Source organism: Cydia pomonella, chromosome 12 (genome assembly GCF_033807575.1).
Source record: "Cydia pomonella isolate Wapato2018A chromosome 12, ilCydPomo1, whole genome shotgun sequence".
In the NCBI taxonomy this organism is placed as follows: domain Eukaryota; kingdom Metazoa; phylum Arthropoda; class Insecta; order Lepidoptera; family Tortricidae; genus Cydia; species Cydia pomonella.
Genome location: NC_084714.1, coordinates 6,811,233 through 6,833,183, shown reverse-complemented (window position 1 = coordinate 6,833,183; position 21,951 = coordinate 6,811,233). Strand labels below are relative to the sequence as shown.

At 40.9% G+C, this 21,951-nt stretch overlaps 1 protein-coding gene and 1 long non-coding RNA gene across 2 annotated transcripts; both read right to left on the bottom strand.

The window, feature by feature from the left end:
* Nucleotides 1–157: 157 nt before the first annotated feature.
* On the bottom strand, nucleotides 158–5,906 carry LOC133523373 (uncharacterized). Its single transcript, XR_009800218.1, has 2 exons — nucleotides 1,338–5,906; nucleotides 158–1,304 (listed from the first exon to the last, which is right to left on the bottom strand). It is a non-coding gene; the product is annotated as an uncharacterized LOC133523373 (long non-coding RNA).
* Nucleotides 5,907–7,002: 1,096 nt separating this feature from the next.
* On the bottom strand, nucleotides 7,003–21,058 carry LOC133523372 (85/88 kDa calcium-independent phospholipase A2-like). The gene is made up of 14 exons (XM_061858899.1): nucleotides 19,824–21,058; nucleotides 17,423–17,513; nucleotides 15,609–15,776; nucleotides 15,030–15,161; nucleotides 14,075–14,252; nucleotides 12,916–13,140; nucleotides 12,469–12,688; nucleotides 11,796–11,969; nucleotides 11,014–11,282; nucleotides 9,806–9,949; nucleotides 9,326–9,449; nucleotides 9,038–9,183; nucleotides 8,307–8,422; nucleotides 7,003–7,533 (listed from the first exon to the last, which is right to left on the bottom strand). The coding sequence occupies exons 1-14, from the start codon at nucleotides 20,045–20,047 to the stop codon at nucleotides 7,312–7,314; spliced, it is 2,433 nt and encodes an 810-aa protein (XP_061714883.1). The 5' UTR covers nucleotides 20,048–21,058; the 3' UTR covers nucleotides 7,003–7,311.
* Nucleotides 21,059–21,951: the final 893 nt, after the last annotated feature.

Sequence of the window (21,951 nt, the reverse complement as noted above, 5' to 3'; positions counted from 1 at the left end):
TGTTCTTAAATAATCTGAACGGTATACCTATTTTTTTTTACCCTACATAGTAAATTATGTTATTTAATTATTTTAATTAAACGAAGATAAGAATTAGGTAATCAATTTGCTACGTTAATAACTAGTTTTGGGGTGTTTTTTTTAATAATAGAAATGATTGAGACTTCACTTTTTATTGTTGTTATCATTCAGGTTACAGTAGAAAATTAATTAAGTATGTTTATCACATTTTGCGGCTTGAAAATCTTGAAATATTTTAAATCTTACTACAAATAAAATGTTGATATTATTTGGTAATATAAGTAAATACATTTAAACTACACAAGCACTTGTCTACAGTAATTAATCCGTGTGTCGTTTTCAAATAAAAGGTACCACATTTCTCTTGCCAGAAGGACGGAGACAAGTTATTCGTATTATGGTAAGCGACACAGAGGTATTTTTTGCTTGAAAACATCACTACTACGTACAAAATTACAACGGGTGCGGGTAACCAATAAGCATCCACCTGAAATCCACTGAGGAAAATGGGGACTTCATTGGTATGGAGAAGCTGCCGTCCCCTTTCCTCTTTAGATGGTATAAATTTACCAAGAAAGCTATTGACAAGTAGAGGGCGCTGATTTCAAAACTACATAATATTTCCTAGTTTCATCGATAGAGGGCATTAATATCCAATATGAATACAGATAAAGTGATAACTTGATAAGCTAAATAACGACAAAATTACCGCAAGACAAGAATACATTAAGTACGAGTAATAAATAAAAATCACGTAATGGAAGGTAAAACGTATACAAAACCTATTATAAACCACATAATAAAAACTAACTTATACAAAAATAATAGAGAATAATGTACCAAACACATATAATCAGCTGCAGAGAGAGGTGACCCCCCGTGCATAGTCAGATTGTACAGCTGGGGTGGGGTATAGGTGTCACCTTTTTACACGTGATATGTGTACTTGTAACTAAGTATTCTTCTAATTTTATACATATGAATTCAGCTTTTAAAAAAATAAGTTTCGTATGTAGGACTATTCCGAAAATGAGATGAATATGAATATCATATCATAATTTCCTTTTCAGAATTATCCGACGGTTTTTGGAATTCGGAATTACCCGAATACACCTCTAGTAATTTTTATAAACTTTACAGCATAATGACATTAATGACTAATCTAAATAATGACATCTTTATATATGTATTTAAGGATATAACAGAGATATGACATAAATAACTAAGCTAAGACCAAAGAGAATTTGAAAGAGGTGGGTTGTCTGTTTGTAGCCACAGTAAACCTCCTAGTGAGTATTATATTCTTTACAGTAAACTGTCTACTCTTACTGTCAACTTTCGACACATGATTAAACCTTTTTTTTGGCAACCTTACTCACCGGCAGGAACACAACACTATGAGTAGGGTCTAGTTTGGTTGGATTTTCGAACGCCATTTGACTTTGATCCTTATTCTTTCACTGATATTTGTTAAACACGCGCCTCAAACGGCGCCACTTTTTGATATTTAACAAATTTAATACATATCAATGAAAGAACAAGGATCAAAGTCAAATGGTATTCTAAAAGTTTTAACCCTTTTCCAGGCCGCACCATTCTACAAGGTTTTCCCAAAAAAATCAAATATATTCAAATAAATCCCGCTTTGATGATTCATTTGAAGACACGTCACATTTTCCGAAAGTGCAATCTAATTTGAACTTTAAATCGAATGGCTAAGGTTGAAATTTTATTGGCGCTTATGTGGTCGATAAATCGTACTATGCCTGGAAAAGGGTTAATCGTGTGTCGAAATATGGCAGTAAATTTACGTGGTTACTGGCTACAAAGTTTTCTTTGACAACACACCTCTATTTCAAAAATTATCTTTTCTAAGACTAACCTAAAACCCGTTCTGCGCCATGCATGATGGGGACCGTAGGATCCGCCTACGGTCCCCATCAGACTAGCAGCATTCCCCGCTGTATGGCGATGGAGACCTGTTGGACAAGTTATGACCCAAAAGTACCTGAACGGGGGTCATCGCCCTTTTCCCTAAGCCCCCTAATACCTAGCTCTCGGAAGAGCTTACGCGGCTGCCGTCCCCGGGGCCCCCAGGTTTGTTTTTATGAAAATACTCGTATACATGCATTTTGTACTCTTTTCATTTATTATTAATGTTTATAAACTTTACAACATAATGAATAAATAATATAAACCAATATCACCTGCAATAATGTACGGGATGAATATATAGGTCATACTGAGCAACTTTTACTACTCGTATGGGACCAACCCCGAAATCACAAAAAAAATTGGCCTGACTGACCTTGACATTTTCTATGGGAGAGTACTTTTTTTTTCGCGATTTCAGGGTTGGTCCCATAGTAAAAGTTGCTCAGTGTGACCTATATATTTAAGGATATAACAAAGATATGACAAAAATAATTAACCTAAAACCCGTTCTGCGCCATACCGTGTCCAAAGGTCGGGAATGGCCCCCATCACACTAATAGCAGCGTTGGGGCAACGCTTACATACAGGGGTCTGTATGGCGATGGAAACCTGTTGGACAAACCATGACCCAAAAGGGGTCATTGCTTTCTTCCCTAATATAAGTCGCCTGCCTAGCTCTCGAAAGAGCTCGCGCGCCTTCCGTCCTCAGGGCCTGCACGTCTTATTTTTATTAAACTACACATGAATTTTGTACTTTATTCATAATATTTTTTTCATATATCATTAATTTTTGTAAACTTTACAACATTATGATGAATAATGTAAGCCGCTACTATAGGTATATATATTTAAGAATATAGTAAAGATACGACAAGACTAACCTAAAACTCGTTCTGCGCCATGCCGGGTCCAAAGGTCCCCATCATACTGGCAGCGTTGCCCCACTGTATGGTGATGGAGACCCTGTTGGACAAGTCATGGCCTAGAACGGGGGTCATCGCCCTTTTCCCTACGCCGCCTGCTTAGCTTTCGGAAGAGCTCCCGTGCCTCTCGCCCCCAGGGCCCGGCTGTCTCGACGATGACGGGCATATAGTCATAGTCATAGGTGGCTCCCAGTAGGCGAGATACTATCGCAGCGCTCCTGTGCTAAGCCGGCAGAGCAGAGTATGGGACGCACTAAATGTACTCACATAAGTTATATCCCATATAAGATACCGCCCTCTCTGCCAGGGTAGGAAAGTGGGGGAACTGGGAACACTTAACTTCCAACGGTCTAAAATGATATAAGAATGTCATAAATCGAATACGTTTTTACGATAACCATTAGTCTGGTTCTGCCTATATTGGTACTATCTAATTATATCTAATTAATGAATTATTTAAAATAAACGTTTAAGTATCATGAGCAATTTAATCGAAATCAAAAACATTGCCGATTTAGGGGGAAAACACTCAAGATTTTCAATCTAGTATCATAAAGTAGTAAAGTAGTAGTAGTAGTATCTAGTATCGCCTGTTGTTACCTACCTATGTGTATATTTTATCAATTTCTGTGTCTGTTTTTTATGTAGTGTGCAATAAAGAATTTTATTATTATTATTATCATTTTGCAAAGATTAAAAATATTACACGTTCAATCAGTATGTACGAGTAGCAGGAATCATTATTAAGGGGTCATCCATTAATTACATCACACAAATTCTAGGTTTTTTTGGTTGGGAACGTTCTCATTTCCTTAGTCATTGTTTAAGATTATGCCATTCTCATTTCCCCCATTCTCTCCTACCAGTGTTAGCCCGTAGGATCGTTTGTCGTCTGATTGAGAAAGCTCCTTTTCGAGAAAGGATTTACCGTACCGACGAACAATCCCGTTTATGGAGTGGAGCCTGAGAAAGCGACCAGCGCATCTTTGGCAGCTAAGCCCATGGCCGTTCTTTTCCACCATAACTCCGCAAATGCATTGGGGCGCGTTGTACACATGCATATGACTAATTAAAATAAGTTATATACCTTATTTCTACTCTCTTGGCTTAAGAATACGTTTATAAATATATCTTTAAGGAAAAATTAGAGTCTCATGTATTTTTATTTAAAATAAAAGCGGCCAAGAGCATGTCGGGCCTTGCTCAGAGTAGGGTTCCGTAGTTACTCTTCCGTCACAATAAGCTAAACTGGAGCTTAAAGTATGGTAGATTGTTAACCAAGGGATGAACTGTGGGTGTACGTCTTTTTACTATGAAGGGGAAACTTTTTGCGATAACTCAAAAACAGATAAACTGATCATATCCGCTATAGTTTACATTTAATGTCTTTCTTAAGCTCTACTTCCAAGATTTTTTTTCATATTTTTTGGACCTATGGTTCAAAAGTTAGAGGGGGGACACATTTTTTTTTTCTTTCGGAGCAATTATCTCCGAATATATTCACTTTATCAAGAAATGTTTCTTGAAGACCCCTATTAGTTTTGAAAGACCTTTCCAACGATATCCCACACTGTAAGGTTGAAGCAAAAAAAAATGTTCACCCCCACTTTACGTGTAGGGGAGGTACCCAAAAAAAAATAAACTTTTAGATTTTATTGTATGACTTTGTCGGCTTTATGCCAAATTTCAGCTTTCTAGCACTAACGACCACGGAGCAAAGCCTCGGACAGACAGACAGACAGACGGACATGGCGAAACTATAAGGATTCCTAGTTGACTACGGAACCCTAAAAATGGCGATAAATTCATATGGAGTTATTTTCCAACCATTTATATGTTTTCACCACGGTGACATTCCAACTGTTAAAGTTTTGGGGGGTCTAAAATCCTCAAAAACCCCTCACGTAATTAATCGACGCCCCCTGAAGATTAGTTTATGTTTGTAATCGACCACTCCATAACTTCAAAATAGGTACAAATGTGTTTTTGCCGTCCCAAACTTTGGGCACCGTTTTCTCCATTGTCGCTCTTTCTGGATTTTAACTTTTAAAGTTATTACTCGTGCAACTTTAGAGATTAAAAAAAAAAAAATTACACAGACCCTATTATTTCAATAAGTGAGCCTAATTAGAATTAACATACACACACTTTAAATAACATGTGAACAGATATTATAATTTCTCTAAATTTGTTAATAAATTAACAATATTCGTATCTAGGAAAAAACAACAAATTTATGTAAAATATTTCAACTACTTATATTTATTATAATATAATACCCCTCGACCACTCAACACCCAACTCCCGACCCCTCAAATCCCAACCTCTCGACGCCTCAGTACCCATCAACTCACCGTGCCCTCAATCATCCAGCCCCTCAAATCCCGACCCGTCAAGCCCCAACCTCGCAACCTCCAACTTCAGACCCCTCAAACATCACCAGCCTTCACCTCCCACGCCTACCCCTCACCTCTCAGTCTCGTTAGACATTTCCACTACTATCTACATCCAAAATCATAATACACCCACTTATATTTCATCATCAGGTTCACGGTCCACTCCATGAGTCCTTGAGTTGCTTAAGAAAACACCAAAATCACCATAACATGATGGGACCACCTTGAATGCAAGTCCATTCAAATAAAAACATAATAACTCAAATCGGACCTCGGAGCTCGGACTAATCGGTGAACATAACACAACGGTACATAAAAATAAATAGCCATAACCAAATACAGAACCTCCTCCTCCATGGAATTGAAGTCATATCAGAATGAGATCTTATGATTGATATAGCAACAAAATACATTTCACAATTATATGTATAACTTTCGTATACAGCGTGTATTAATGATACGACCACAGTCATACTGAACAAATCGTATGATTTCATCATTCCGTCTGGACAGGCCTTTACTGACGCGATGACACAACTGTCACAAGTGATGACTATGTACAGGCTGTACGCCATATGTTGCCACTCGAAAGAAAAAAAATTGCACTCTGTTAGAAGGCTGAATAAAAAAAATTAATTATTATTATTATTATAATCTTTAATTCAGACCAAGGATCCATATTTTGTTAGTACTGTACATAAAAACATAAAAAAAAAACATAGAAACTAGTGTTAGTGTATAACATAGAAATAAAAATAATGTTATGCAAGGGCATGTAGCCCAATCCACCTCTTCAACACTGGCGAGTCCCAGCGATCAATAACAGCGCACAGGAGCGTGTTGCGGCTGTCGCGTGTGCGCGCATGGAGGCGCAGCGCGCGCGCATAATGGCGGCGAAACCCGACGTGCGCGACTCCGCGAACATTAATAAAATCGTGCTACGAAGCACTGCAACCTACGCCTCGTTTCAATTTGCGGTTGTAAGATACATCCATAATATTTAAGAGTCTATTTCCGCCAGTTCAAATGTCAGTTCAAAATCACCTGTTAAGTACATAGGTAATATACCTATAGAGTCTGTCAAGCCATTTCCGTCAGTAGAAAAAAGCGGCAAATTTAATAAATGTAGGCACGAAAGGTTATCGTCCCATAGAAAATTTGAACTTCGCGCCTTTTTCTAGTGACAAAGTTGTATGACAAACTATGTATATTTATGGTATACTTACACGTTTGCAGACTAAAGCGAGGTTTAGACTAGGAAGAACTTGCATGCAATTATCATTACATTCATGGTATCTGGTCAAACTGTTGAATGCAGCAGTTTACCTTAATAGTCGGCAATGTAATGCAAATTGCATGAATGTTTATGCTTGTCCACGCCTGACTTAAAATTATTTTTCACCTAGTGACTCTGAAACAAAAAGAATACAAATCAACTCATATTTGAAACATTTCAATTACCTAGAAAGATTTTATTGACAAAAATTGTTATTTATTTAGACAGATCAAAATAATTCCAGGGTACTATGGTACGGCTAGAAGGCCGACGGTGCCACCACGCTGAGCCTGATGACAGTGATGACCTAGTACTGTACTGACCCTTGCGGAACACGGCTAACGTTCCTCAGCATTTTATCGCTCATACTCGTAGCAACACGGCGCGTCCAGGGAAGCACTAGCGTGAGACAGCGGCTACTTACATAATGCGGGAGAAAAAATCAGACAGCTAACGAACTTTGACCCTTCGAGGATCTTCTCTAATTTTTATTAACCGAGATTCTGTGTTTTAATTTAAACCACACAGTTTAAAACGTAGCTATATATAGATGCCGACGTTATCGTTACAATGGTCAACATCCTCATTATCAATGTCAACGTCGTTATTGGTTGTGTCAACGAATGTCATCATTATCTTCTTCTTAACGCCAATATAATCGCCATAAAAAATATTTTAATATTATTGACTATCAATTTTCCAGTTATTTTGTTAGCCAGCTCAACAGTGCCATCTAGCGACAAACCACATCCCTACCTCATCACACAGGTTCGGCGAGCAGCGCGGCGAGCTCGGCGACGCGGTCGCGGTGCTCGCGCATGTCTGCCTGCGTCTCCCACAACATGCGCACTAGCAGCTCGTCCGAACGCTCGTCCATGGCCACATCGTTCGACATTGAAGGTGTGAAACGGTAGTAGGGGACGCCGAGTGAAGAACACCAGGCGCGAGCGCGATCGACTACGCGACCGTCGGATTGTGTTGCCTGAAAACAATTCACAATAATCCTCTAACGCTGTTCTGTGAGTTTGAAGTCTCAGCTTGAGTTCTATGCGTACAATAAAAGCAGGATAGCGTTCTAGCTCACATAGCTATCTAAATCAGAAGACCGCGAGTTTGAATCCCACCTAGGGTGATGAATTTTTCAAATTACCAATCGTTTGATTTATATAAGACAAAGTAAAAGATTAACAAGGCTTTACTCAAATGCTTCAATTGAAGGCGAATAATCGATCAAGAAAATATCCATACGTAAGTATTTATCAAGAAAATATCCACACATAAGTATTTATCAAGAAAAATATTCGCCTTCAATTCAAGCATTGCATTGCATTGAGCAGTATACACCACTCACGTAGATTGATAAATGTAATCGTTGCTACGACTGTTATATTATTCCCAGATATTAACCACTAGCGCCCACAAGGAGAGGAGATTAGTAAGAAGATTTCACCTGATCAACCAGGAGGGTGGAGAGTCCAAAGGCCAGCTTGGTCACGCCCCACATGCTATCGGACTTGGACACGTCGATTTCTCTGATCTGGCATGGCGGGTTTATATCTGCAATAGGTAAACTTAACCTAAGAGAGAAGTAACATTTTACCTGATCAACCAGAAGGGTCCCAGTGTTGAAGAGTCCAAAGGCTAGCTTGGCCACGCCCCATACGCTCTAGGGCGTGGCCACGTCGATGTCGCTGTTCTTGCACAGCGGGTATTTACCTGTAATAAACTTACCCTACGCGAGAAGTAACATTTTACCTGATCAACCAGGAGGGTTCCAATGTTGGAGAGTCCAAAGGCCAGCTTGGCCATGCCCCAAACGCTCTCGGGCTTGGACACATCGATGTCTCTGATCTTGCACAACGGGTTTATGCCTGAGGATTTGAACGAAAGTCGAACGCTGCTCGCACTGTTAGTGCTTGAGAAAGGAGACCTAGGCTCTCCAAAACATGTCGCGCGGCGCGAGTGACTAAAAATACGTGAGTGTAATCCGTAGAATTATTTTAATGATAGCGGCAGGACATGTTTCATGACGTGTAAATGTCAAGTTAAAATTTTCTGTTCAGGCCACAAATTATCCAAGGTGGCAGACCCTACAAAACGCAATGTTCTATATGGTCTTTGAAGTGACACAGATATACCCCCTTATTCTTAAACCTTGACAATTAGTCAATTAAGACTTATGCAGACAGTCAAAATAATGATTGATTAGTGGTATAGATCACAAGAGAACCAGGTATCTCTTGAAACTAGGTAAGAGCAGTCTGATATTACTGACTGGTATTACTACTGGTCATAGCATGGATAGAGGTCGAGACGCGTCCTGCCCGCACTATGGTAAAGAGGAGACAAGCTTACACTTGCTAGCAAAATGTATTATGTAGGTATATACGGGTGCGATAGATATAGGACCCAACGGGTTAATGTACGAAATTCTTCGTGCTTAGCGTACTTACTTTATGAAAAGTTTGAGAGTTATTGACTTATACCTGTGCCACACGAAACCACAACTTTCAAGTCAGTCTTGCGAGCTTCCTCGATTTGTCCCGTAACTCTAAAAGCTAGCCGCATCTCTGTGAGCTCTGATAATGCGTCTAGCGTAGGATTGTTCGCCATTAAGCCGCCGTCGAGATATCTGCGAACGAAATAGTTATTTATAGACTTTTGAACGCGGATCCGCAGATTCGTCTGTCTAACAACAAAGACGAAGTTTTAAGGTACAGCGAGCTGCAAAGTTGCATGGACATATGAATTCATTCTGACTGAGCGAGAGTTACCTGCCCGAGGCGGTGAAGTATGAGGGCGCAGCGCCGGTGGCGCGGGCCGCCTGCCACACCAGCTGCTGGCTGGGCGGCGGCGGCAGCGCCAGACCTATCCCTTCGCCTCCCTCGCTCACACGCGCTGAAAACCACGAAACTTGTTTAATTTTCAAAATAAATATACCTTGGGTGTCCTTAGAACCGCTGGAGAGACGAAGTGCAAGAAGACATTAGCGAACTTAGCGCCGTCGACTGGACAGAAACGGAGGCCAAGATACACTTCGGGTCGTCGCGCCACAGCAGTAAGTACAGTATGTATTTTTTTACAAAATAGAACACTTCCACCTCCAGCCTAAATCTTATTTGAAACACTTAAATGTTAGTGCATCGTAGTCTCATAACCAACTCCGCCTGATGCCTGGAGCCGTACTTTAAATTTAATACTCAGCCAGTAAATGCCAAATTTCTCCGAGTCGACAATAATGTACCATAACTTACGGTTAAACTTATTATGCGCCTCCAGGACTTCCTCTGCTGACTGATAGTTTCTGAATATATGCAGGTCCACCGGTTTCCTGTCTGCCAACAACGCCAGGATCATCAGCTTCGGATGAGTCAGGTCCGCCATCACGGTTTCCGTACCTATAAAATCCCACCAAAAACATTTCATGTAAAATTGGCAGCCAAGACTCACTAGCTTTTACTGTAAAAAAGTTATCAGATCTCAGCCTGGCCGTTTCATAGATTTTCTATTGCATTATCACAATAATGAAGACATAAACTTAAATTCTTACCATATGTGGGAGACTGTCCGATGGACTTACGTTCCTGCTACACACTAATTGATCGGGCGAGGCTCGACATTCGGAGCTCTACTTACAGGGCGCCTGCGGGATTAATAGTGGACGAAGGGTGAAAATTACAGATTTCTTAATTTTTCCGATCTTTATATATAAATCCTAGTCTGCCATGATTGGTTTCCGTACCTATAAAATACATTAAAAGTGATTTCAAAAGTGCATGGCTCTACTGCGTATATGCTGGGTGGATCAACTTTGTTTGCGTTGTTATTATGTTCCGTTGTCCGAAGAACTAGAGTTGAACAGTTCCTCAATAAGGAGATAGAGAGATATTTTCCCCTTGGACAACTAATAGTAACCTTGGCAACGAGTAACACTAAAAAGTTGATTCACCCACATACATGATGAAAAATGCGGTTTCTTTCTCTCGGGGCAGCTCATCTTGTTTTTTAACATTTTCTTCAAAGCAAAGATGCCTCCTGTGCTAGCACCTTTACCCAGTCGAAACAGTAGCTAGATAATTCTTTCCTAAATTATCTCTAATGCTTCTGAACAGTATGGCCGCCGCACACCAACGAAAGCTTACTCTTTCATACGGAAATACAGTCTTAATAACAACACTTCTGTGAGACACAAACATATTAAGTATATTGAAGAAGCTCCTCGCTCCTCCCTATGGAAGAAAGCAAGCAATATTCGACTTAAAATACTTGAGTGACCCGTTTAATATATTTTTAATAGGAAATATAATATGACAGTCTCTCAAAGTCTTCCCACTGGCTAAAGGCTAAATCTAGGTTACCTGAAATGTTTGTATTAACCCCATAGTCGAAGCAGCATGTGATAATATCTAGCAGCGGACAGCAGTCAAATCATTGGCATAAATATTGAGTAATATATTCTTACCTAAATTATCCTTCAATATGGTCTCCAACCCTTCTGAAGGATACGGACGCGTACCAACGAACGCATATTCCTTCATACGGAAATACAGCCTTTGGCATTCTCTTAAATTCTTCCCACTGGCAAGGGCTAAAGCTAGGATCCCTCCAGTACTGGTGCCAGCTACCCAGTTGAAACAGTCGATGATGGGGCGCCCAATGGCAGCTTCTAGGTTGATTAGGATTTGGACAAGGACCAGGCCGCGGATACCGCCGCCGTCGAGGCAGAGAAGCCTGCAAGTAAAACGTTAAATTATGATTACTATATTTAGCAAACATTAATCAATAGTTTTTATTTTTGTTTTACACGCTTCTAACTGGCATCGTATATTTGTTTAGTTGTTTGGCTCTTTGGCTTCCAATTTTTAATAGCAAAAAATTTGTAAACGATGTAGACACCTGGAGCATATTTTTAAAGTTATGAATCCAAAGCGTCATGTAGCACATAGTACAGTATAGTATAGTAATGTAGTACATAGTTAAGTTACTAACGTAGCCATAAGCCACTCTAACAATTATAAGGATAAAATTTTATCCGAAATAAAGAATTAATAAAAAAAAAAGCGGTGACACTAGTTAAAACGCTCCTCGGCATTAGACAAAAGACCTATAATCTCTATATTTATTCACTCTTACAGTAACAAGCTCTCCTAATAACAAAACAAAACACAGCTATGAAAGGGAGGGAAGGAATTTCAACTGAGTCCTTATGAGCGTTTAATACTACACTACGGCATCAGTACTAACCGTCCCTGCTTGTCGCTATTGGGTGAGTTGGCGGCGCGCTCCCTGGCCGCAAGGTTGAGCATGTGGCTGATGACGTCACGGCAGGCGGGCTGCGGCACGCGGGGCGGGGGCACGCCGTCGTAGTCGTCGCTGCCCGCGCAGCCGGGGCCGCAGCCGGCCACTTCGGCCGAACACCTGGAGACCGAGAAAGTACTTATATTCTTATGCTTTATTATCGGCATTAACGTCACAGAATAATATAAGTGACCCTTCTGTATGTAGATATATATGTACCTATATAAAACTTTCTTACCAATCCAAAGTGAATAGGTAGGTATAGATGATCTAACCTTGATCCAACCACACCGATATGAGACCGTTCTCTGAAACAACTATCGGGTCGAAGGTCGAATCAACATCCAACATGCCGATTATGTCATGAGCTAAGTCAATGTACTGAGGTGAGGACTTGTCTCTCTGGGCTTTCATGAGATTCTTATGATGGGTGATGGTGGTTCTTCTGTGGTTTTCAATAGTCTGACGGTGTAGCCAGAATTATTGAGTTTTCAAGATTTATTCATGTTTAAATAGTGCAAAATAAACACAAGTTCTGCGATATACACGCATCAGCTCGAAGACACACACACACGCGTCAGCTAGTGTATCAAATAAAAAAAAACATAGGTTAACTAACCTCTGAGCTCCTACAGCGTGTAACACATACAATATCTTGTCGTAGTTACTATTTGACATATCATAGGGCACCATATGTCGGGCGGTGTAGCCAGAATTGTTGAGCGCTTCCAAATCTGCGCCGAACACTATCAATGCTTCAACCAAAGAAATGTTCGTCTGGTTCACTGCTAAGTGTAGAGGGGTGTTTCCTTCGTTATCTGTTATGGAATGTTCCGCTCCTGAAACAAATTAGATAGGTACAGTCAGCCAAGAAAGTGGATTACCACTTTTCGACTCTGTTTGTCAAGTAATAGAGTCGAAAAGTGGTAAACCAGTTTCTTGGCTGACGGTACCTACATCAAATCGGACATCAACCCACTGGGACCAAACTATGTTTTTCGTAACCTGTCTGTCCAATATTTTTTTTACCAACAGTCAAGATGTGTTCTATAACAAATATACATGCCTCTAGATAGCAGTGCCATAGCACACTCCAGGCGCCCCCTGAACACCATGATATGCAACGCAGTTCGGCCGTCAAAGTTTAACGCGTTGATGTTACAGTTCTTGTCCACCAAGGCTTCGATAACTTCGCGAGAGACGGACCAGTGGAGAGGCGTGCCGCCATGTTTCATATCTTGTTGGTAGAGTTTAGGTTGGTTGGCTCCATGGAGTACGTCGCCGACGATACCTGAAAACGACAGGATATTGTTAGTTATTTACTTCAAACGCGTACATTAGGTACTTATACACTCACACCTTCCAGTTGGTGGAAGTCTTCCGATAAATAACGGCGGGTGCGTTAGCGCTCCCTGCCTTTCTGTCGTCTGTCCACAGCCATCTTACCCTCATTGGTGGTATTTTGCGTTTATCTTCAATCGCCGATGTTTCAATAGCGAGCCTGGCAGTCGCTGAAACGATCTGAGTCGCGTACCACCCCGACAAAACCCACGGAAAAAAACGAGTCAAGCAGCCTAGGATTCCGCAAGCGTCAAGACACAACACGAGCCTTTGTTTGGCTGCATGCGCTGCCTTTGCGAAACATTGACTCTGTACTGGATACATATTGCAGGGTGCCTTTGCCTTGGCCTTAACATCTCGGAGCCACACGCTTACAGTCGCTGCGGCAATCGCGGGAACACTCTGGGGTCGCATGGCCTGTACTGTCAGCAAAGCGAGCTTTGATCTGCTCTCCTCTGGTCTGCTTTACGGGCATGTCACGGTAATTTACCTCTTTAGACGTGATCTCTCCATCGCCTCTGCCGTGGATATCAAGAGAACCGATGGCTGGGCTACGCCCTGGCTCCGTCATGTGGAGGGTTTGGCTCGGACTGGAACTGCCGCTGATCAAACCCAAATGATAAAGCGCCGCAAGTAGCCTTTTTAATGATTGAGTTTGCGGCGCCAAACTAAGATCCTAGAAACTATAGATCCTTGATCATCTGACCTGATCTGAAAAGGCCGGAACGTCTAATAAGTTTCTGGGGTGACCACAGAGCGGACTCCTACTTTGCTCAGAGGTTGGGTCTGGCGGTGAAAAGAAGTGACGCCGCCACCATTCTGGGGTTATAGGGTTTAGTATCAGTTAACCAGTGTGGACGATGATATACAGCAACCCCACTAACCTGGTATAGCACTTGAATTAACAGTTGACTGCCGCTGAGCCGGCAGATTCACATCGGCCCCAGCCAATAGTAACGCTCGCACGCAGTCGGGCGCGTTGGCGAGGCAGCCCATGTGTAATGGCGTGTATCCTTGCTTGTTGTACACGTTGAGGGACGTCGTTGTTTTGCTTGCGAGCACCTGGATATTGAAATAAAGAGTACAATATATATTTTATACAGTAGTCAAGATTGTTTTTATACTACGTCGGTAGCAAACAAGCATACGGCCCGCCTGATGGTAAGCAGTCTCCGTGGCCTATGTACGCCTGCAACTTCAGAGGAGTTACATGCGCGTTGCCGACCCTAAACCCCTCCCTCCCTCGTTGAGCTCTGGCAACCTTACTCACCGGCAGGAACACAACACTATGAGATATTCATTTATAATATAGGTATCGTGTGTAGTACAGATGGATGTCCTGGCTAGTATGGCCATGGCATTTGACAAAGAGAACGAATGATGTTTTTGAGCGTATTTAAGTCTGACGACAGATGGCAACCATTCCAGCAATCCTATCACGCGTTTCACAGACATGCTACTCCAATAGTATTTTTAGCAGCAGGTACAGTCAGCTGCAGAAAAAAGGCCCCTCCAATAAAAGTCTAGATGCACAGGTACAGCTAATAGTGTTGCTGACTGTACATATAATAAGGGTTCTTACAATTCCAGGGCTGAAGTTACAAAAGGAGACGAAGTCCATTTTTATTTATGTATCCACCTACCGTTGCATACAACATTTTTTCTAAGAAAGCAGCAAACACCATGATAATAAAATTGAAGTACAGAAAAGTAAATCATTTTTTTGTGTATATTTTCTATCCTTTGTTGTTTCTACGTGGTGTTTATACTCTTTTCTCTTTTTCCATGTAGGCCTGGCGCGCTGGCGTCCCAATATATACATATCTACCTACTACTTACATTGATAATATCCTTGTTGCTAGCCGCTGCGTAATGGAATACTGTGTTGCCGTCTAGATCGACAGTGTCCAACGGAACTTGTAGGGAGACCAGGCTTTGGACCATGCGGATGTTGCACGATTTCACTGCCACCTTGCAACAATGTTCAAAATTTAAAATATTTATTTTCGAAGCGTTGGTAGCCTAGCGGTAGGAGCGTGCGACTTTCAATCCGGAGGTCGCGAACCGTAGAGGTTCAAACCCCGGCTCGTATCAATGAATTTTCGGAACTTATGTACGAAATATCATTTGATATTTACCTGTCGCTCTTCGGTAAAGGAAAACATCGTGAGAAAGCGGTCTAATCCTAATAAGTCCTAGTTTCCCTCTGGAAAGGTCAGATGGCAGTTGTTTTCGTAAAACCTATTAGTGTCTACGCTAATTCTCGGGATTAGTTGCCAAGCGGACTCCACCAGGCTCCCATGAGCCGTGGCAACAAACCGGAACAGACGTTAGGAAGAAGAAGATATTTTAGAAAAAGGCCAAAGAAAAAGAGAGTGTAGGTACTCGTAAAATGTCAACTTCATGATAAATCTTTACCATCAACGGCGTAGCTCCAGTGACCGGGTCCACTTCATTCATGTGCGCCTGGACCTCAGGGTCATTAAACATATCACAAAGTCCAAAGTGAGCTGCCAGATGAGCTATGGACCATGTGTGGTGTTTGGACAGTGTGTCGCATAGTTTTTGAAGACTTGCTATTGTGCACTGAAAAAAAGTTATTTTATATAGGAAATTATAATGCCAGGATTACACATTTTGGCCAAGCTAAGGCAATAACAAGTTAGATAACGCAATAGCTATTTGTTTTACGAGGGGACAAAGTTGATGTTTAACGACTTGTGCTAATATTGATACTCGAGTAAGCGAAAGATTCCAAAATTGAACCACGAGCGTAGGGAGTAACCCTAACGTAACGTAACCCTACGAAGACACAAGTTTGCGCGTTTCCCGCTAAAAAGCTACAGTTTGTCGTGTCACCTCGTTTTGAGAGCACTCCCCTGACTGCCACAGCCGGTATTTGAATCCTTGGTGTCGACATCTCGAGTAAAGTCCAGTTCCGCGGCCATTTAGAGAGTAAGGCCAAATTAGCCTCAAAAAAGCTCGGTGTGCTCAACAGATCGAGACAGTATTTCACACCGGCCCACCGCCTACAGCTTTATAAGGCGCAGGTGCGCCGACACATGGAATACTATTCTCAGGTATGGGCAGGGGCACCCCAGTACCAGCTTCTCCCTCTGGACCGCATCCAACGAAGAGCGACTCGAATTGTCGACTGCCCGCGTATTTCGGATCGGCTTGACGCCTTGGCGCTGCGTAGAAATGTGGCCTTGCTCTGCATTTTATATCGCATGTATAACGGGGAGTGCTGCGAGGAATTGTTCGGATTAATCCCTTCTTTCGCCATCGCCCTACGCGACAACATTTCCATCCATTCCATCTAAGTGGTGATTAGATGGTTGGCAGTCCTCAACTGTGCGTTTCTCCAGAAACTTCCTGCCTAGCACAGCTAAACTGTGGAATGAACTGTCGCCTGCGGTATTTCCGGCCCGATACGACCTTCAAACCTTCAAGATCCTTAAAATCTAAAAGGCCGGCAACGCACTTACAACCCCTCTGGTGGTGCAGGTGTCCATGGGCGGCGGTAATTGCTTACCATCAGGTGATCCGTCTGCTCGTTTGCCTCCTCTATCATAAAAAAAGAGTGGCCATGGCATTTGAGTTGAGTTGGTTGTTGGTTAAACAAACTTTGCCTCCGAGTGAAACACAAAAATTTTCACCACACCAACGTGAGGAAAATACAAACTATGAAAAACCAAATAAATCAAAAGAATGTAATAAAAAATGTATCATCCAAAATCATCATTTAAAAGTCAATTCAACCAGCTAACATAAGGAAACAACTCAAAATTTGCATCTGATTACATTGCCCCACATTGGATAAAATGCAACTTCCTATCATTAGTTTTTGAACAATCAAGAGGGCCTTGCGGAAATCCATGCTAATTAAAACAAGAAATATTACTTTGCTAATCCGCGAGAAAACAACGTGCTAGTCAATCAATGCTAACCCGTTATACTTACTTGCGTATTTTTACATGCAATTTACGTTCTCACCCTCCCACCCCAAAAATCAATACGCAAATAAATATAACAACCCACCACCAAATGTACAAAACTCGACACGTGTTTCACCTCTCTACGAGGCATCCTCAGGAGATGCTGGAGATGTTTCAGTTGTCGGGCGTCAGACCGTCAACATCTCCAGCATTTTTTAAAAACATTATATTTAAAAAAATTAATAGTACATTAATATTAACCTATAATTGTATACAACTGATATCCACACTTACATCTTTAGTTATTTTAATGTAGACTGGTATTCTATCTTTGTACACCATAAACTTCTGCTCTGCACTTTTTTGATTTTCTGACCGAAACAAGCTAGAAAAGATATAAAAAAATAATTAGATTGTGGTGTGAAGCATACTTAATAATACGGCCACCATCAGCTGTGTAGCTGTGGCTAAACAAAAAAAAACGGTCAAGTGCGAGTTCGTTTATCTCGCGCCGTTCCGTACATACTTTCAATTTACTTTTGTAACTATAATCACGAAAGACTTTTGACCAGAAGTATAATATACTATTAGCATAATTATGTACAGCGCCATCTTCTCTTCACTTGAAACCCCACTTGACGTAGTAACTAGAGTTTGAAATTTAGCCCCCTCTTTGTAATGGGCATTTTCCATAATGAATATAAATAAAATAAAAAAATTACACTTTCAATATGTCTGGGTTAGTGTTGTTCATTACTATTCCAAATTTCAAATCGATAGCTTAAGTGGTTCTCGAGATATTTAGCAACGTGACAGACGTACGGACAGAGTCGCAACATAAGGGTTCCTTTTGTACCTTTTTGGTACGGAACCCTAAAAGCTCTTATCGCTAACTGTATTTTTCTTTCCTCAGGCAACTAATACTCATCGAGACAATTCTAACCACCCCAAACACAATTAGTTTGCGTTGTTTTATCGCAGAGTTCCCATGGCCACCTGTATCATCAGACCAGCTTTATGTCATCGTAATATTGTATTGTCATCCGTTTTACATATGTACCCAAAATTTCGGCCCAATCGGAAATCGGGAAGTGGGTCAAATTTAGCTTCGAAGATTGACCCACACTAACATAGTTGTAATTGTTGTTGTAATAACAAGGCAAATTAAATAAAAGCTTGTACAAATTAAAATTGTCCACAATCCACATGGAAACCCATCAAGGCCATGACGGCACAAAAAGTGCCTCAGTTATAACCGGCTTTTAAAAATCTCTGGACTGAAACAGACCGGAGAAAACTAGACGGCTTATTATATTACACTTATCCTGCCTCAGTGTTGCCAGGTGAGCGGAAAAGAATTATCGTATTTGATTGTCAAAATTATCGTACCGATGAAAAAATTATCGTACGCCTATCAAAAAGGCACTAGGTACTCCCAAAATTTCTGGAAAAATGATTAATGGAAAATAATGTATAATATAAACAAAAACGCAATTTTCGTCTAAATTGCACAAAAAAATAGTTATATTTGTGTATTGTTGTGATAGATCAAACGGTTTACAGGAAATTTCGATATTTTATAAGCAAGGATAGTGTCATACTTTGCTTCAAAACTAGACCTTTTTGGTGTCATTGTCTAAGGGCTGAAATTATCGTACTTTTGCGTACGATAATGCTCTTCGGAACGTACAACGTACCGGAGCCCAAATTATCGTACGTGTACGTCAGTTATCGTACGCCTGGCAACACTGTCCTGCCTTCGGATGGCGAACGATCGACCACGACGTCGGCCCCGATATGGGGCCAAAGGACCGTTTTCCGTTTCACGAAATATTAGCACATCGTTTACAATCTGTCTTGACGTAAAAAAATTGTTCAACTGCAAAAATATCAAACATTAAGTAAACATTTTTGACGTGACGTCGGCCACAATGGCCTTCCTTTGTCATTATCTTTTGGACTCTTGTCGGAGCAAATATTTTTGTGGTATACTAAAAGGGTTCAGAAACTGCATATTACACTATTTTAGTCTATTATTTTGGTACTTTTGTTCTTTGACAGTTCTTTGGCGTACATGTTGGTATTGATTTGCCATGCAAACTGATTCCATTTGCTAATATGGGAGTCCCGTCTCTTAAAACGTAGTGGTTATATTCTCTTTCATGCCGTCCTCGAAACATTGGAGTAAATTTTTTTTATTTTAATATTTAATAATTATACGCGATTGAGGTCAGTTTTCGTAAATAATAACTTATAAAACATGTTTTACATTCCATCAGAAAAATACGACTATGATTAGCATAAACTAAACGCAATGTTAACTGACAATCAATGAGAAGACAATTTGTTTCAGGAGTAACAGGGGGCCTACCGCGAAAACCGAAATTCGTAAATTGCGGGGATCTTTCTCTTTTACTCTCACTAAGACGTAATTAGAGTGACAGAGAAAAATGCCCGCAATTGCCGAATTTCGATTTTCCCGGTAGCCGCCCAGGTCTATGGGAGTAGCGCGTTATAGATCGTGTCATCCACGATGACGCGCAGATTTGTCAAATCTAACCTTTAATAACATCTTAATACGAGTCAAGGCACGCATTGTTGTGAATGACACGATCTATGTGCCTCTTTATCACATTATTAGTTTTTGTTCCTATTCACCTCGCTGATGGTACATAAATAAAGCAATCAACATTACCTGTACATTTGAGGTGTGCTCTCTGTGGACGGCTTGTATAGAATAATATCAAAATATTTGTCCTTCGAATTATTCTTTCCGTCCTTGATTTTAGGACCGTATAATAACATAGAATCTTCTCTGTAATGTATCGGCCTCGAAACATAATTGTCTGAACGCACTTCTATTACCTTTGTTGGGGAGTCTTCAGTGCCCAATAGGCCTCTGAAAACTGTAAATAACATTGAAATTAACCCCCGAAAACCGAAAAAAATATCACAAAATGCGTAATATACATTTTTTTACATATTTAGAAATTCGTTTTAGGCACTTACATGAATTAAACATTTTCCCCTATTATGCGATTTATATTCCTACACATAAACACATTAAACGAGTAATAATCAAGGATATTTCACTTAGAACGTAGTGATCATATGCTCTTTGCTTAGAACTACGCCGTAGTGTTACCTATGTTCTACTTATTCTCTTTGAGCCAAAACACAATTACATGATGCGACGTCGTGTCGTGGCAACGTGGCATGATGCGACGTCGTGTCACGTTGCGACGTCGCCGTCGTGGAAATCTACGATGTGCATCGACTTCGTAATGCACTTTGTATACCTAAACGCCCATATTTACTTAATTAACGTGACCTGGATAATAATTTGACCAGTCATTTTTTCTTTATTTTGTCAATTGTTGTACTTTTATATTAAAAGAAATCTCCTTCTTCTTCCTTGCGTTGTCCCGGCATATTGCCACGGCTCATGGGAGCCTAGACATATATTAAAAGAAATATGAGTAAAAAAAACTTAAGACCGAAACACAATTACCTACCTTACCTACACGATGCGACGTCGTGTGTCGTTATAAGATAAGACTTCGTGTCACGATGCGACTTTGTGTCGTGGAAATCTGAAGTTTTTTTAACTAAAGTACGATTCCCACCGAACGGGCGGAGTCGGAGCGCATTTCACATTTGTATGGCCGTAAGCCGGTTGACTGCTCACGGACGGACGCGGACGGATTCCATCACTTCTGCCATACATAACGTAGAGGTACATTGAAAATGCGCTCAGGTGCGGCCCTACTCCAGCCGGACGGTGGGGATCGTACAATACACCTTTTTTCTTATAAATAGGTAAATATAATAAATGGAAAAATATACATTAAATATTATCGTTTAAATTATTGTCCTGGTCGCGTTAATTTGGTAAGTAAATATGGGCGTTTATAGAAAGTGCATTACGCACATACGACACGACGTCGCAACGCAACGTAACACGACTTACACGACGTCGCATCATGTAAATTGTGTTTTGGCCGTTTTGCCCTTAACCTTGAAGTATGCGTTAAACGAAAAGGGACCTAGATCACTAGAGGTCGCCATAGTCGCTGTGGGCAAAATACATCAAATAGGTACAGGTACTTATAGGGACCGTGCGCGTTGTAGGGTCTGCCATCTTGTGGTTGGAATCGGAATTATATACATGTACATTTACACGTCACGCGTTTTCTTGTGCATCTTGTGGGTTACATCAGAACAATAAACATCACATTTACGCCTCGCGCCAAAAATCTGACGGCTCTTGTGCTGCCTCCTACAGTTCATGCACGTTTCCTATAATAAGTATAGAAATGGTAGAGCCGGCAGGTGACCGAACGAGATCTTACCGAATTTTCGGTAGGAGTAGCAGAGAAAGCGCTATGATTGTTTGTCCTTGTCACAGTCTCATTTTTTATTCCTCATCGTAAATTTTAGTATGGCTTATGGGTGGGTGGGCAACAAATAACCCGAACAAATTACGTAGGTTGTTTTTGGCATGTTGTCAGGAACGTTACAACGTGTTTTTAATTTGGCGCATTGCGTATGTTCTGTCCCTCACGGGCGCACGCGTATAACATATCTAGTTGATCCTACCATCTATGAGAAAATACATATAGTTACTAGGCGGGACGTGTTTACTCTCTTTGACGACGCAAGTCAATTACAGTCGCTTCTTGCTCCTCGCTCTTGTACAAATGCCATATGTTAAAAAAAGACAACCTTACTTTAAACAAGACATGCACTGCACATTGGTTCAGCGTGACCATAATTGCATTATATGTGTGATGTGTGAATGGTTTATGTGTTTGTAAGTATTA

Coding starts and splice junctions, on each gene's coding strand:
- LOC133523372 (XM_061858899.1), bottom strand. CDS start 20,047: ATGTTATTTACAGTTTTCAGAGGCCTATTGGGCACTGAAGACTCCCCA. Junction 15,777..17,422: donor ACATTAAAATAACTAAAGAT/GTAAGTGTGGAT, acceptor ACTTTTTTTCAG/TGCACAATAGCAAGTCTTCA. Junction 9,950..11,013: donor CATATTGAAGGATAATTTAG/GTAAGAATATAT, acceptor GGGATTTTATAG/GTACGGAAACCGTGATGGCG.